At 36.2% G+C, this 16,043-nt stretch overlaps 1 protein-coding gene across 14 annotated transcripts; it reads left to right on the top strand.

Moving 5' to 3' along the window:
* The first annotated feature begins 6,473 nt into the window (after positions 1 to 6,473).
* LOC137819375 (solute carrier family 40 member 2) lies at positions 6,474 to 13,812 on the top strand. 14 transcript variants are annotated; one of them, XM_068623201.2, is made up of 10 exons: positions 6,474 to 6,552; positions 8,955 to 9,166; positions 9,430 to 9,580; positions 10,164 to 10,360; positions 10,562 to 11,041; positions 11,815 to 11,986; positions 12,200 to 12,337; positions 12,473 to 12,583; positions 12,967 to 13,044; positions 13,433 to 13,812. In XM_068623201.2, the coding sequence occupies exons 2-10, from the start codon at positions 9,054 to 9,056 to the stop codon at positions 13,484 to 13,486; spliced, it is 1,494 nt and encodes a 497-aa protein (XP_068479302.1). In that variant the 5' UTR covers positions 6,474 to 6,552; positions 8,955 to 9,053; the 3' UTR covers positions 13,487 to 13,812. The 14 variants fall into 14 exon arrangements, 13 of the variants coding, with proteins under 13 accessions (XP_068479302.1, XP_068479307.1, XP_068479303.1 ...); XM_068623206.2 differs by having other exon boundaries at positions 8,955 to 9,159; XM_068623202.2 differs by having other exon boundaries at positions 8,964 to 9,166.
* The last annotated feature ends 2,231 nt before the right edge of the window (positions 13,813 to 16,043 follow it).

A 16,043-nucleotide genomic window follows, 5' to 3' on the forward strand; every position in this document is an offset into this window, starting at 1 on the left:
TATAAATATATATATATATATATAACATAACATGTTTTCAAGAAACATAAATAATATTAAAATTATCTAAATAAATTAACTTAATTAACAAAATTAATTTAAATTAATAAAATGGAAAATAATAAAATTATATTTAAATATATAAAATTATTTATTTATTTCTTTGAATTTTAAAATATTTTTTCTTTTATTTATAATTAAAAATTTAATTTCTTTTAATTAAATATAATGCGCACAAAATTAATTATAATTTATTTCTTCTTCTTTTATATACAAGGGTAAATTTGTAATCTTACAATCTACACAATTCAAAATAATTCAAAATATCCTTGCAACCATCACATCACTCACATATTTGAATAAACTTTCCTCACACATCCACTCTAGCATACCTCAATCCAAACACCCTCAACTTTCTTCACAAATCTCCACACTTCCACTCCTCGCACCCTCTAATCCAAACAAAACATAAATGTGATTCTAGTATATGAAATTAAAAAATATTAAATAATTTTTTAAAATGTCAAATAAGTTTTTTAAATGTTAATTTACTTGGGAAAAGCATTAGTCTCGTGTCTTCCTTTTTTTACTTTTGGATTAATATGGTTGGAAATTTACACTTTCAGGATATGATTTGTATAAGGTGCTGAATTTTTTTATATAATACTTTGAGTTGGCTTCATAAAGCCTAGTGCGAAACAATATCTAAAATACACATTTTTTCTTTTCTTCACCTATATTCTCTCAAAATGTAATCATGTTTAAAACAAACAAAAAATCAAAATGTAATCATGTTTAAAACAAACAAAAAAATATGAACAGTTATATTCAACTGTATTTGATAATATTACGAAAATTTGTTCTTCCATAAAATGCTAAAAGAAAATTCCCAAGCTGGGTTGTTTTGTCATATCACAATTTTTTAGTTTAATAAATTAAAAACTGTACCGGTATAATCGGATGACTCAGTGAGTCGGCCATCACTCATACCAACTAACCATCTACCCATGGCGTAAAGGTCACATGACGACACGTGACTGACGGACCCTTGGCAACGAGTCAAGGGTTGACTAAGTCAGCAGGGTTAATCCATAGTTAAGAGTTGTTTAGTGCAACCCTAAACATGAACCAACTTCCTAATCCGGCCCACCAATGAAGGCTCATCAAGGTAATATAAATAGCACGCATTTCAAGGAGAAAGGTACGTCATTATCTACAGTACTTTGACACCTGAGTGCTAACACCCCGACTGACTTGAGCGTTGGAGTGCCTTCTGCAGGTACCACCCTCGCATGTGGAGCCAAACGATCGAAAGAAGGAAAGTGAAGCAGAGAGCTTGGAGCATCAGTGACCGACCGAAGGTAGAGGCAGGAGCAATTGTTCTCTAGGCCCCAAACCCGTTTGAGAACAATTGGCGCCCACCGTGGGGCCGAGAGAATAGTGTGAATAAGCAGTAGTAGATGGTATCAACCCGCAATATGGCTAGAGAGAGAATGTCCGAAGCAGACCAAGCAGCAATGATGTTGGCTCTCTAAAAGGAACTGGCAGAGATGAAGAAGATATCAAAACCCTTGAAAGGAGAACCAAGAAATGAAGAAGTTGGTAGAAGGAGGATCGTCCCTTGTCCCGACCAACCAGGTTGGCAGGTCCTTCGCCACTACTGTTGGCCCTCAGATCGAGAGGGAGTCGAAGAACAAGTACCTCACCCTAGAGATGGATGGTGAGTCCCATCCCAACAAGATGATGAACACAACCAATACTTCTGCAACCGACCGTCGTCATCCTTTCACTGACTTTGTCATGGAGGCTCCTCTACCAGACAAGTGGAAGGGATTCAATAGAGATCGATATGATGGGACGACTGATCCTGATGAGCACATGGATGTGTATACCACTCATATGAGTTTGTATAAAGCGGTCTTATGTTGAGTCTTCCCAACTTCTTTGAAGGGAGGAGCTTTGAGCTGGTTCATAAAGCTCCCTCCAAACTCAGTGGATTGTTTTGAAACGCTAGTGGCCAAGTTCGATGTCCAATTTGCAACGAGCCGACCCCATCACCTAACGTCCATTGCCCTAGTCAGCATCCGCCAGGAGAAGGGAGAATCTCTGATAAAGTTCATCGACCAGTTCGAAAAGGTCGCCATGAGCATTCGGAACCTCAGTCCTGAGGTGGCAATGCATCATATGCTGACTGTCCTTCGACCGGGTCCTTTCGCAGACAGCTTGTGCATGCAGCCTACGAAAAGCTTGGACAAACTTAGGCGCCGAGCCGCCAAGTCTATGCAGTTGGAAGAGCTACGCCAGTTCAAGAACCAGGCTCGAGCAGAGGCGAGTGGCAAGAAGAAGGATGAGAAGGAGCGGCAGGGAAGGTTCGGGTCTGGACGAGGTGATCCCAAATGAGACAATTTTGGGCCTCGGTTCTCACGATACACACCCCTCAACACCGATAGAGGGAAAATATTGTAAGAAGCCCTTAGCGCGAGCTGATCCTGTCACCCATAAGGGCTTTGAGCCCTGATAATGCCGACCGTAGCAAGAAGTGTTGGTACCATAAGAACACCGGTCATTCGACCAAGGAGTACCAGGCCTTGAAGGAAAAAATAGAGGAGTTGATTTAGGCAGGGCACTTGCGTCGCTTTGTGAAAGTCGGTCGCACCACCAGGTGTTCCCCTTGTAGAGAGGAAGCACCAAGGAAGAGAGACCGCACCCCTCCAAGGCCGAGGGAGGATGATCGTTTCCGGGAACGCCGCGGGAGGAGGGACGATCCTCCCAAAGACGACCGTAGATGAGGCCGCGAGGTCAGAAACACCATCGCCGACGGGTTTGCCGGGGGTGGGAGCACGAATAGTGTGCGGAAGAAGCACCTGCGTGTTGTCCATCAAGTGAACTTCGTGGCCATCCAACCAAGGATGCCACCCATAACATTTACAGATGATGACTTCAAAGGGATAGACCCCTCCCAAGACGATCTGATGGTGATATCGGTCGACATCGATAACTTCACCATCATGAAGACCCTGGTAGATCGGGGAAGCTCAGTCGACATTCTTTACTAGAAGACCTTCAAAGCAATGAGGATTCAAATAGAAGAAATGATGCCCTATGACGACCACGTGGTCGGTTTCTCGGGAGAACGAGTCGGCACGAAGGGGTACATCGAGTTGTACACCACCTTCGGCCTCAACAAACTCGGGGCGATCGTCTCCACCCCACACCTCGCGATGAAGTTCCCCTCCCTGTCGGGCCATATTTTGACCATTCACGTGGATCAAAAGATAGCAAGGGAGTGTTATGCCTGCAAGTGGAACCCACTTTGCAGAAGGTCACCAACAGTCACTCACCCAGGCGCAAAATGCCTGGACGAGGAAGGTCCCTCGAAGACATGCGCAACCGGCCGAGCATGCGGTCGCTATGGTCGACTTCGACCCGTGAGAGGTTGAGCCGAGACTCGAAGCAAAGGACGAGCTACGTAGCGTCCCCCTCATTGATGAGGGGCGGTACACGAGTATCGGCACAACAATGGCAACCGCTGATGCCGAACTCATCCATCAAGCCCTAAAGAGAAATGTGGATCTTTTCGTGTGGACGGCCGCTGACGTCCCAGGCGTCAATCCCGAGATCATCACACATCGAATTTCAGTATACAAGGAAACACGTCCTGTCGCGCAAATGAAAAGAAACCACAGTGAAGAGAAGAGACTCGCGACCAGAGTCAAGGCCGAGAAGTGCCTGAAGGTCGGGTTCATTCGTGAGGCCCGATACTCTACCTGGTTAGCCAATGTGGTAATGGTGACCAAGTCGAACGACAAATGGTGAATGTGCGTCGACTATAAAGATCTAAACAAGGCATGCCCTAAAGACTCATACCCACTGCTTAACATCGACCGGCTCGTCGATGGGGTGACAGGACACAAGGTATTAACCAGATAAGCATGCACCCGAGAGAGAAGGAGAAAACAATCTTCACAAATGATGGTGGAAACTACTTCTACGAGGTAATGTCGTTTGGCCTGAAGAACGTTGGGGCAACGTATAAGAGGTTGATGGAAAAGATTTTCAAGGGAATGATCGGCAGAAGCGTGGAGGTCTACATGGACGACATCGTTGTCAAATCCGACTCGTGCGACCAACACATTAAGGACTTGCAAGAAGTCTTTGATACTCTTCAGAGGACCAACATGCACCTCAATCCCGAGAAGTGCGCGTTCGGGGTTGAGGGGGGAAAGTTTTTGGGATTCATGCTGACTCATAGAGGAATCGTGGCCAACCCTGACAAATGCAAGACGATAACTGAGATGAGAAGCCCAAAGAATTTGAAGGAGATTCAGCAGCTACTCGGTCGGTTGAGAGCGTTGTCTAGGTTCGTCCCCCGCCTAGCCAGAGGTATGAGACCCATGGCGCAAATGCTTTGCAAAACTGCAAAGTTTAGCTGGAATGAGGCATGCAAAAGCATCTTCACCCAGCTCAAGGAATTTTTGTCATCACCGACCGTCATTCAGAAGCCAATACCCGATCTGTCGATCATGGTCTACCTAGTCGTATCAGAAGAGGCGGTCAACGCCGCCCTCGTATAGGACATCAATTATGAAGAACATCCAGTGTACTTTGTTAGCCGCACGCTCCACGCGATCGAAACTAGATACCAGTTGATAGAAAAGATGGCACTAGCACTGGTCCTAATGCCGAAGAGGATGCGACCATACATTCAAAATCACGCCATCATGGTAAAGACCAACTATCCAATATATAGAATATTGTATAAACCCGATCTTGTAGGGCAAATGATAAGATGGTCGGTCGAACTCTCAGAATTCGACATTTGGTACGAACCGAGAGGCGCCATCAAATCCCAGTGTTTAGCGAACTTCTCGGCAGAGCTGCCACCACAGCTTGACGCCCCTACGACATGGACGATATATGTTGATGGGTCATCCAACAAAACCTCGTGCGACACAAGTGTCGTCTTGGAGGGACCGGGCGACCTGCTGATTGAGCAAGCATTGCAATTTGCCTTCAAGGCAACAAACAACCAGGCCAAATATGAAGTCATCCTGGCCGACCTCAGTTTAGCTCATGACCTCGGGGCGCGCAAGGTCACATGTAAAAGCGACTCCCAATTGGTAGTCGCCCAAGTCAGAGGCAAATTCGAGGTGAGGGAGCCCCTCCTCTAGCGCTATTACCATACGATCAACAACTTCATTGCCAAATTCGATAAAGTCACTATCGAGCATATATCCCGACAAGACAGCGAACGGGCAATGCGGTGTCTCGCCTTGCATCCACTTAGAAGCAAAGCCACTACCGAGCGTAGGAGAGGCCGAATGCCTGACCATCATCACTCGGACCAACTAACCACCTAACCATGACGAAAAGGTCACATGAGACACGTGACCGACCAACCCTTGGCAACGAGCCAAGGGTTGACTAAGTAAACAGGGTTAATCCATAGTTAAGAGTTGTTTAGTGCAACCCTAAACATGAACCAACTTCCTAATCTGGCCCACCAATGAAGGCCCATCAAGGTAATATAAATAGCACGCATTTCAAGGAGAAAGGTACGTCATTATCTACAGTACTTTGACACCCGAATGCTAACATCCCAACTGACTTGAGCGTTGGAGTGCCTTCTGCAGGTACCACCCCCGTCTGTGGAGTCAGACGATCGAAAGAAGGTAGGTGAAGCATTAGTGACTAATCGAAAGTAGAAGCAGGAACAATCTTTCTCTAGGCCCCAAACTCGTTCGAGAACAAAAACTAATTCCATTTATAACACAATAAGTATTAATGACTTTAATGAATTTTTATATATAATAAAAATTAAAAAAATGTATGTTAATCACATTGAATTGTCATTTATCTCCAAATAACTATAATATAAATAAGACAAACATTTGAAACAAAAGAACAAACTATTCACATATAATTTGTCACAATCGATTCGAAAGATAATCACACTGAAGTCGGCAAATTAATTTTTTTAATTGAAAAGTTTGGAGAGGCAACATATTATTCTCTACTAAATTAAAACTGTCCAAATATAAACACATGTCAGCATTGTACAAAATTTATCGTCCTTGCACATTATTTTTGCATTCTACTACATATTTATCTTTCTTTCTATTAAATTTGGCTTTCTTTTTCACTTGTCTACTCTTATCTTGCATTATGCAAAACAGGACCATTCTGGTTGTATTAAGAAGTAGAATGACGTGGTTGGATACCTTAGAAGAATATGCATTATAACAATAATTAATGACATATTAATCTAAAGTGACATCGAAACATTTTGGTTCTCTGTATATATTTTATTTCCAAACCTGGGACCATGAAATAGTTTATGTCTACATCTCTATTGCACCACCATCATCAAGAGCAACTCTGACAAGCTAACAAAAACTACTCTTCTGTTCACTTCATCAGCCAATTTACTACACAAATTGGGCTATAAATACTACACAAAAAAACAGATTCATAACCTGGAAATCATAAGAGAAGCATAAAAAATTCTAAAGGTTGGAGAGAGTTCGTGCATTTCACATCTGAAAAGAGATTGTAAGTTCCAATTTTATTCATTCTCAAATGAAGACCATTTGTTGATATATATCTACATATCTTTTTTTTTCCAAAGTAAATGTAACTTTTCCTTTAAATATTCTTTTTTTATTTTTATATATCACATGTATATTTTGTTGGAGGCAAGCATGCTCAAAAAATTTTTCATGAGTATTAAACACAATTGAATGTTCATGAATTTAAGAAATCCTTCATCTATTAATCTATAAAGTTAAAAGCATTTTCAAATATATTTTTTTATCAAGAGATTCTCTTACTTGCCAAAAAAAGATGTGGCATGAAAAGAAAAATAGAAAGAACAAATCAAAGAATAAAATAAAGGAGCATTCGGGTGAAAAGTAGTGCTATATTATATGAATGAGTGGAAATAAATAAGTGAGGTTGCTCGATAAAAGTGTATGAACTAGTTTATATCAAGTCAAACATTTTTGTTAATAAAATTTGGCAAAAAAGTCTTTTATATTAAATAGGTTGATCTGTTTACCTTAAAAATCCTCGTTGGACCTCTTTTAAAAAATATATATAATAGGTTAATCTGTTTAAATAAATTATAATTTCTCGAGTGTTGTCATACTAAATTTTATAATTTATTAAAATCATACATTTATTTATTTTTCAATATTGAATTGCATTTAGATTCAAGTTAAATAGGTTGATCTATTTAAATAAATTATAATTTCTTAAGAGTTATATTTTAAATTTTATAATTTATTAAAATCATAATTTATTTTTCAATATTGAAACAAATTGACCTGCATATAGATTCAAGTTAAAAAAATTTATTGAAATATAAATTTATCTCTTATTTTTAAGTCTTTCTATCATATAGAAATTTAAATAAATTACCAGTATATCTTAAAAATATGTTAATATCATATGAATAAATAAAGTACATTTGCTCCTGCATAATTTTATCCCTTCAATAATAATTACTTTAAATTTTATTATTTTCAATGTGTTTAATATAACTTTTTATTTCTTTATTTGCAAATAGGTTAAGTCTATTTTTAAACCTAAATATGGACCAAACTAAATTTTAGAAAGGTAAAGTTAGCCTAAAAATTAAATTAAGGTTATGAAAAAATACTGATTCTGAATATTTTAGGCAGATCAAGCAATTCTTCTCATCCCATTTTCATCCATGAATATTAATTTATTAATGCTTTTGCTATTAATTAGTTGGATAGAAAGTAGTTACATTGATACGTCCTCAAAAATTAAAAGATTTGATTAAACTTTTTACTAATAATAAAATAAATAAATAATAAGAATTAAAAGATAATGAAACCTAATTTACATCTATACTCTTAACAAAAAGATATACAATTTTGGTATACATGATTTTTTCTACGATTTTATCCTTCCACTAATTCTAAAACCTATGTCACAGTCACAACCTGTCATTATAAAAAAATTAAGCAATTTTTCAAACAGTCATTTATAATTAAATTTAACTCTAATTTTTAAATACATAAATAAGGGACTGAGTGCCCTTTTTCAAATATTTATTATAATGAAAATATTTCATTTTTGTGTAAATCCTCCCATACTTTAACTCAGTCCATTATATATATATATATGTGTGTGTGAAGAAGTAACAATAGATTCACAAGCAACATGTAGAGGTATGTGTGGAAAGAATATTACAAAAGCTTGAGAAGAATTTAAGAATTATTCAAAAAATTACTTAATTATATATAAAAAAAAGTAATTAGATTTCAAAACATTTTTTTAACTAAGCTTTTGAAGTTGTATTTGTTGTATAATTAAACATATCAAGACATTAACTTTTCTTAATGAGGGTTAGACGAAGAAAATCAGCTAAAAAACAAATACATTTAAAAGTCTATTGAAAAATAATAATTTATTAAGCTAATTAAAAATTGTCATATTGGTATAATTTAAAATGTGGAGACATTCATGCTGCTACTGTATAGACACGTGGACTTCTAGCTTGCCTAATCCTAGCTGAGATTCTAGCCGCAATTCAGTGAAACTGTTACTACATATAGATTTGACTTTGAATTTGTTTCATAATTTTCATTATTCTTAAAATATCTCTTTTAAAAGTTGAAAATGAACTAAAAATGGATACATCTTTAGGATTAATTTCTATAGACTGTAATCCAATAAAAAATCTTAATAAGTGGTTATTATCTATACATATGCAAGAGAGATGAAGTTATTTTTAAAGTAGTTTTAGTAAAGATATTTTTCATCTTCTCCATTCATTTTTAAAAATATCTTATGGTTAATATTAATTACTCTTATGGAAAGAAATATTATAAATAGACATTTATTGAATTTAATTGGGTTTTAAACAGTAAAGAATAACTTGGGGTAATTCGTGTAACCTCATTTAATACACAAGACTTTTGAAGTTGCAACAGAGGGATTGATATCTGCATGCAACTTACTTGATCAAGATAACAATTGTGATGGATGGTAATGGTCAAACGGAGTGAGGGTAAGAATCTGAAATGGAAGAAAGTGTGAAACTGAGGGTGCCTCCACTCACTGGACAACAAGAAAACCCATTAGCTCTCATCACTTATCTTTACATTGGCCACTTCTTAGCAAGATGGGGTACCAGGTTCTCCTTTTACTTCTCAACAATGACTTAACTTTTGGTTTCATTGTCACAAAAATTGGATAATGGGTTTAAACATTGTTATCATTTTAAAGGACTATGATATAAAAACTTTATCAGTGTGATGTGAACTATAGACTACCTAAGATACGATTTGTTTGGCTTGTGATATTCCAAATCGATGGTGCATCAGTAAATGTGTTGCACTATTTTGTTGTTTTGTTTTTTCTATAACAATCAAATTGACTGAGGATCTATGTTTGCAGAATGTGGGAATTCTCTGTTGCTTTATACATGATCAATATTTGGCCAGAGTCCTTGCTGTATGCAGCAATATATGGTGCCTCTGATTCTGCCTCCATTGCAGTGTTTGGTCCCATAATTGGAAGATGGGTTGATAAGTTGTCATGCCTTAAGGTGACAACAAGTATTGCTTATCCAAACTTAGTCAATTTTGTAATTTTGTGTCTGATGAAGCCATGTTCTCCTTTTGCAATTAGTGACCATATTCTACTATCTGGTAGAATACAAAGTAAATTTTGTAAAAGTTATAAAAGAGTATATAAATATCTTTAGACTACATGTGAAGGTTGTTGCTTCTTTCAAGGAAATTCACCGGAAAGATCTGACACCAGTATATAAGTCATAAGAAAACTCGTAAGAGATTACAAAATCACCACCAACCTAAAATATTAAGATAATGAGTTTGAGTTTTTCTTTTTTTTTGTATTGATTAACTTTTCAATTTTACTCAATATATGATTCAGCGCTTGGATTTTTAACATAGAATTTTTACTCAATATACTTTAATTAATTGTATGGAGTTTAAATCTTAAGACTGTAACTTTGTTAAATACTTAAAGAAAAGTTGTATCGTCCACAGTGGTTCTACCTTTTGTTAGAAAATATTGCTTTTAGTTGATGACGCCTATAGTATATACCAAAAAAAATGTGAAGATGCCTTTTGAGAAATAACTCTATCTGCTTTTTTTATTGGCAGGTTTTACAATTATGGTTGGTGACACAAAATCTCTCTTTTGTTATTGCTGGGGCCTCTGTAGTTACCTTACTCATCCACTCATCTTTAAAGTTTACACATTTCTCCATTTTCATGTTGCTCATGTTGCTAATCAATGTCTGTGGTGGCATTGGTGTGCTTTCAACTCTTGCCGGTACAATCATGATTGAAAGAGAATGGTAATATCTTTTAGTCTTTGCTGAGAAAATATAGATATATGATCAAGTATATAAAGTAAATTGTCAATTGCTTGAAACAAATATTAATGCTAAGGATTAAAGATTTAGCTCTCAGTTTTTCACCATAGTATCTTAGCAATTTCTCAAGCTTTCGGAAGTCAGATAAATTGTGTAAAAAATGCTTTAGTTTCCATTGTTCAGGTTGTTAGTTATATCTGAAGGTCAACCCCAAGAATTTCTTACAAGGATGAATTCAGTTACAAGACGAATTGATCTATGTTGCAAACTTCTTGCTCCTGTCGTAACAGGGTTCATAGTAAGCTTTGTATCACTAAAAGCATCTGCTATAACTTTGGCACTGTGGAATACTGTCTCTGTTTGGGTTGAGTATTGGCTTTTCACATCTGTATATCATGGGATTCCAGCTTTGGACCAAAGTAGCCAGAGAAGGATGGCAAGACTTTTACAGTGTGATCAGGAAATGAACACCTTAACTTCAGAGGAAGATAGCTTGCTTCCTGTTACTGGATGTAGCTCAGAATTGGCAGATAGAAAATGGAATAAAAAAATTTCTGAGAAGATTTCAGAGATTCCTTACATTGCTGCATGGAGAGTTTACTTACAGCAAGAAGTTGCTCTTCCAGGACTAGCTCTGGCTTCGCTATTTTTCACAGTACTAAGGTGAAAGCTTACAAACAACCATAGCATAGTACTTTGCACAAACTTTGTTTTTGAGGTCAGTGTACGGCTTGTACTGGCTGACTCTCATAATAATATTTCATTACTTTTCAAAAAAGAGTAACAAAAAACCACAGAAATTTAATATTACATGAAGAAAGAATCTGGTCTGAATGATCCTTTTTCCTCAAAATGTTTAAAATGTCCAATTTATATATGAATAAAGAAAGTGAGTCATGACACATTAATTTATGAGGGATTTTCCCTGATATTAACATTTTTAACTCTTCATAAGCTGTTTAGTACTATTCTATAAGATATAAGAATTGTTCAAATTAAAGAAAGGAATTAAAAACACTTCAAAATTGTAGATGTATCTTTGTCAAACACTTCTTAGTCCTATCTACTCTTATCATTTTTTACTTCTTTTAACTTTTAACCTTGATATTAATGCTGTATTCTTTTTATATGTTGTTTTATAATAATACCATCTCTTATATAACTGTTTTACTTCTATTATACTTGTGCTCCTTATTGTATTCATACTTTCTTAGTTTCAGCAACCTGAGCATTTGTTGCTGTTGTGCATCCATGTTTAGTGAAATTACTGTTTTATTCTTGATAAAAAAAAATATTCCTAGCTACCAATAGTTGCTGATTATATACTATAGTCATTAAGAAAATTCCATTCTAAGCACAGCTTAAGAAAGCTGTCTCAAATATCTTCTCAGTTGAGTATGAAAAGTCATTGATGGAACTCCAATTACTTGCCTCAGTTTTGGAACTTTGATGACAGCTACCTTAGAATGGAAAGGAATACCTACATATGTTATTGGACTAGGAAGAGGAATAAGTGCTGTGATTGGAATAGCTGCAACAGTTGCATACCCTGTGCTACAGTCTCGTATATCAACAATTAGAACTGGACTTTGGTCTATATGGTCTCAGGTATAAACATAGTAATAGACCTAAAATCTAAAGTGTTCTGTGTGAATAACATGTATGAATGGTAGTCAAATCTTCAATTTCCTTCCTTTCTAAACCAATATGCAAAGATGTGCTGCTGATAATATTCAGCATAAAGTTTGTTTTCTTTAAGGGTTACTTACTGTTATTCCTATTGATCATTGTTGCCCTTGTTTATGTATCTTGTGCATGCAGTGGACTTGCCTCCTTCCATGTATAGCTTCAATATGGATCCAAAGTGGCTTTCTATCATCGTATATTCTGATGGGAAGTGTAGCCATTTCTCGGCTTGGATTGTGGATGTTTGATTTGTCAGTACTTCAACACATGCAGGCAATAAATAGCCCTTATTGTCTGAAATTGTTTAATCTTTTCTGTGTCTAGCTTTTAGTGTCTTTGATGAATCTTTGGAGTTATTTTCTTTTCCAACTATCTTGGCTTGATTTCTCTTTACAACTTTTTAAATAGGATCTTGTCACTGAATCCGATCGTTTGATTGTTGGAGGTGTTCAAAATTCACTTCAGTCTTTGATGGAATTATTGGTCTATGTTATGGGAATCATAATATCTGATCCAAGGGTTAGTTTTAAAACTAATGCATTCATTTTTCACATTTTGAGTGCCCCTTACAGCATTCAAATCTTATTGAACTATTTAATGCATGTCTAGGTTTGGCAAGGCCAAAACAACCTATATCTACTAGTTCATTTGCAGCAACAATTTTGGTTACAAATGTACACCATAGAAATTTCCATTAGTCCTTACCTTTCAAACAAAAACCATCTACAAACAACAGTGCAACATCAACTTTATTCTACAGTTTATTTCATAACAGTACCTTCATAATTTGTGCTTACGAAAAATTTTCATCTGCTATCAAAAGAAGACTATTGCATTGAGTTGATGCTTAACAAAATGAAAATTGTGTTAAACCTGTTGTTTACTGTTATCTTTTTGTTCAGGATTTCTGGAAGTTGGCTGTAATATCTTTTGAAGCAGTCACATTAGCTGCGTTCCTCTTCTGTATCCATGCATACCATGTAAGAAAGCACCTCTTCCACTTTGACAGGGTGTTATGGGGTAAATTTTTTGTAAGAGCATCTTAAGTTGTGAAGATATCTGGGAACAAGTTTTGTATTCTCTTTTCATACCATTAGAAAGATTTTTTATAATCAGAAAATATTCAGGCTTTTATTTGAAAAGTAATTAATTGTCTTTCTAATTAGGTGAACCAACTTTTGAGACAAAAGTGATACTTTTAGACTTCACATGAGGAACGAAACAATCTTAGTTAACAACAAAACATGTTACGCATGTGTAACTTTATTCTCAGGGTTATTTCTTTTATTTGTATTTAATTAACATATATACTATAACCAATATAAATGTTTCATCTATTTTAATTATCTTTTTCGAGTTGACCACCAGCGTCTGGGCCGAGCTCACGACCCGTCTTTTGGGCTCATACTCGTGCAAAACTGAGCTGACCATATGTAACACTTGGATAGAGTTCCCAAGCACTCCTGGCCAATACATACATATATATATATATATGTAGATTTTTTTTCCGATTTAAAGTCTGTTGATATAGTATTACTAGGGTCAATCATCGCATCCGAATTATTGTCTACTTTGGAGGTGTATATAAAATGTCCTTAGTCCTCAATGGGAGGCTTAGGAGTCGAGGTCAAAGACAATTTATATACATTTTTCTATCTTAACCCACCAAGATGTCTTTTGAGGAAAAAATTGTGAAAGAGCTTCAAATTCCAAAATGGACAATACAAAATAAGGTGATTGATCCTCATGATGCATCTCAACATACTTGACTTGAAGTCAAAACTTTTTTCTTATAAATTTTATGTCTTGAATCCCATTACTATTATTTTTACTAGCGGGAACACAAACGCTCTCACTTGTGTATCTGGATTTATCATTTTTATCATTTTTATCATTTTTATCATTTATATATATATATATATATATATATTTATTTTTAATATTAAAATTTGAATAAAGAATATTATTATTTGCACACTTATATTAACCATATAAATTTATAATACATTTTAATAAATATAAATATACATGAGAAGACACACAAATTATCTAAGTGTACCTACTGATATATTGTGAAGGAAACATAGCCAACATAATAGTTATGTATGGTAAATTTACAAATATCTTTAATTTTAAAAATAGAAAAGAAAATTAATTTAAAACAGAAAAGTAGTTTCCATAACAAACGGGTCAAAACTCAAAATCAAATTGTTTCGTGATTAATTTGAACCAAATTGAAAAACGTAAAGCCAATAACAAATTTCATAAATTCAGACCAACATAGTAATTGAAAAAGATGAGTCTAAAACAGTAGCGTACCAATTTCTCCACTCTTTCAAAATAAAGTGGTCCACATGTAGTAACCTTTAAATGACAATAAATAAAATAATTTTTAAAACTAAAAAACTGATTTGTTAACTACTGAAATTACAAAATGACAAAATAACCAAAATAAATTAATAAAATAAAATATTAATAAAGATAAAATATGAAGAAAAAAAATTGTGTACACCAAAAACAGTTATAATAGGTAATCTCCTTTATATATAGGTATAGATTATAACCATAATTATACACTATTTTATTTGAAATTTTTTCTTTCCTATTTAAATCTCATTGTACATCCACATAGGAACTACCATAATTACATTTTTTTTTCAAAAGTTTTGTTTGTTCCGTTAGTTATTGTCAAAATCATGTAGTACGAAGAAACTTCTAAAAAATTTCTCAAGTAGAAGACAAACTTACAATTGTTTTATATTTGTTACTTATAATAAAACCATTTTGATTAAATTTTAAATAAGAATTTGTTCCTTCCGGTTGACTCCCTTCGTCGATTGACTGAAACAACAGCTTTGGCCCTTCAATCTTGCCTGAGAATCGTACCTTCTCGATCAAGAAACCTCTCTTTCTTCAAAGACAAAGGGGCACCCTAGCGGCCGTTTGCACTCCGACGCTCAAGTCAGTATTAGGGCAAAGAAACACCAAGAGTGTGTACTAGCTTCAGTCTTAGAAACTGCGTACCTTACTAGGGCTTTGGCACCCTTTATATAGGCTGAAACTAGGGTTTCCCTTTGCGTTGTTACCCTCGACTAGGGTTCCTTGGAGAATGTCCTTGTGCCGCTATTCATAGAATCTTAGCGTATCTGGAACATGAACTTCCTTTAACTGGAGTGCAACGAATGACAGAGTGGCCGCTTGGGTACCAACTAGTGCACCTAATCTCTAATGGCATTTGCTTCGTGGGTGCCCTAAGTATTCACGTGTTATGCATGTAGCTATCCCTGGAGACCCTAACCCTAATGGGCCTTAACGCCTCCTAGGAATATCCACACGTGTTGCGCCTTCATGCGTCATACACACCACATGCATGGATCCCTCGTGACTTAGGCTTCCCACATATCTCTTGTCTTTAACTGTTATTTTAACCAAACTATAGGGCCCACCTTACGTGGCCCTTTACAACATTCTGACGACCGATGTTCGATCTTCTCCCTCTACTGGTGAGGTTCGATATCGATCTCCATCATCGGGCTTAGAATACCAATGTCCAAAGACTAACCAATCTCTGGTGGGTGCGTCTGAGGTCCACCTCATGGCCCCCCTTCCATCACCAAGCATCGGTGCGCGATGTCTGAGGTCAGTCTCTGGGTCGATGATCGAGGACTGGTCGGGACACAAGCCCCAGTCTCGAACTGTAACTTGTTCTAGTGAAGAGGCTAAGTGATCGTGCTGGGTGACCTACGTGGCACTGGGTAACGGGTGTGAACAGTACACCGACGCGACATCTCATCATTTTTCGTTAATCAACGTACGCGTGTCAAGATCGATGGCTGGGACTTGTTGGCGCTCAAACTTCTTCGTGCACTGTTCAAACACTTTAACCCTTACGCTCCCACCACTGTTTCATTACTTTCACTTACGCGAACCTTCACTTAGCATTCTGCGAAAAAAAACGCTCTCTTCTCTTTCTTCCAAA

This window comes from Phaseolus vulgaris, chromosome 10, assembly GCF_051622355.1.
Source record: "Phaseolus vulgaris cultivar YP4 chromosome 10, ASM5162235v1, whole genome shotgun sequence".
Classification (NCBI taxonomy): Eukaryota; Viridiplantae; Streptophyta; class Magnoliopsida; order Fabales; family Fabaceae; genus Phaseolus; species Phaseolus vulgaris.

Excerpts from the sequence above, each read along its gene's own strand:
- LOC137819375 (XM_068623199.2), top strand. The coding sequence starts at position 9,054 with ATGGAAGAAAGTGTGAAACTGAGGGTGCCTCCACTCACTGGACAACAA. Across the intron at positions 9,581-10,163 it reads ATAAGTTGTCATGCCTTAAG|GTTTTACAATTATGGTTGGT; the intron begins GTGACAACAAGT and ends TTTTATTGGCAG. Across the intron at positions 10,361-10,561 it reads ATCATGATTGAAAGAGAATG|GTTGTTAGTTATATCTGAAG; the intron begins GTAATATCTTTT and ends TCCATTGTTCAG.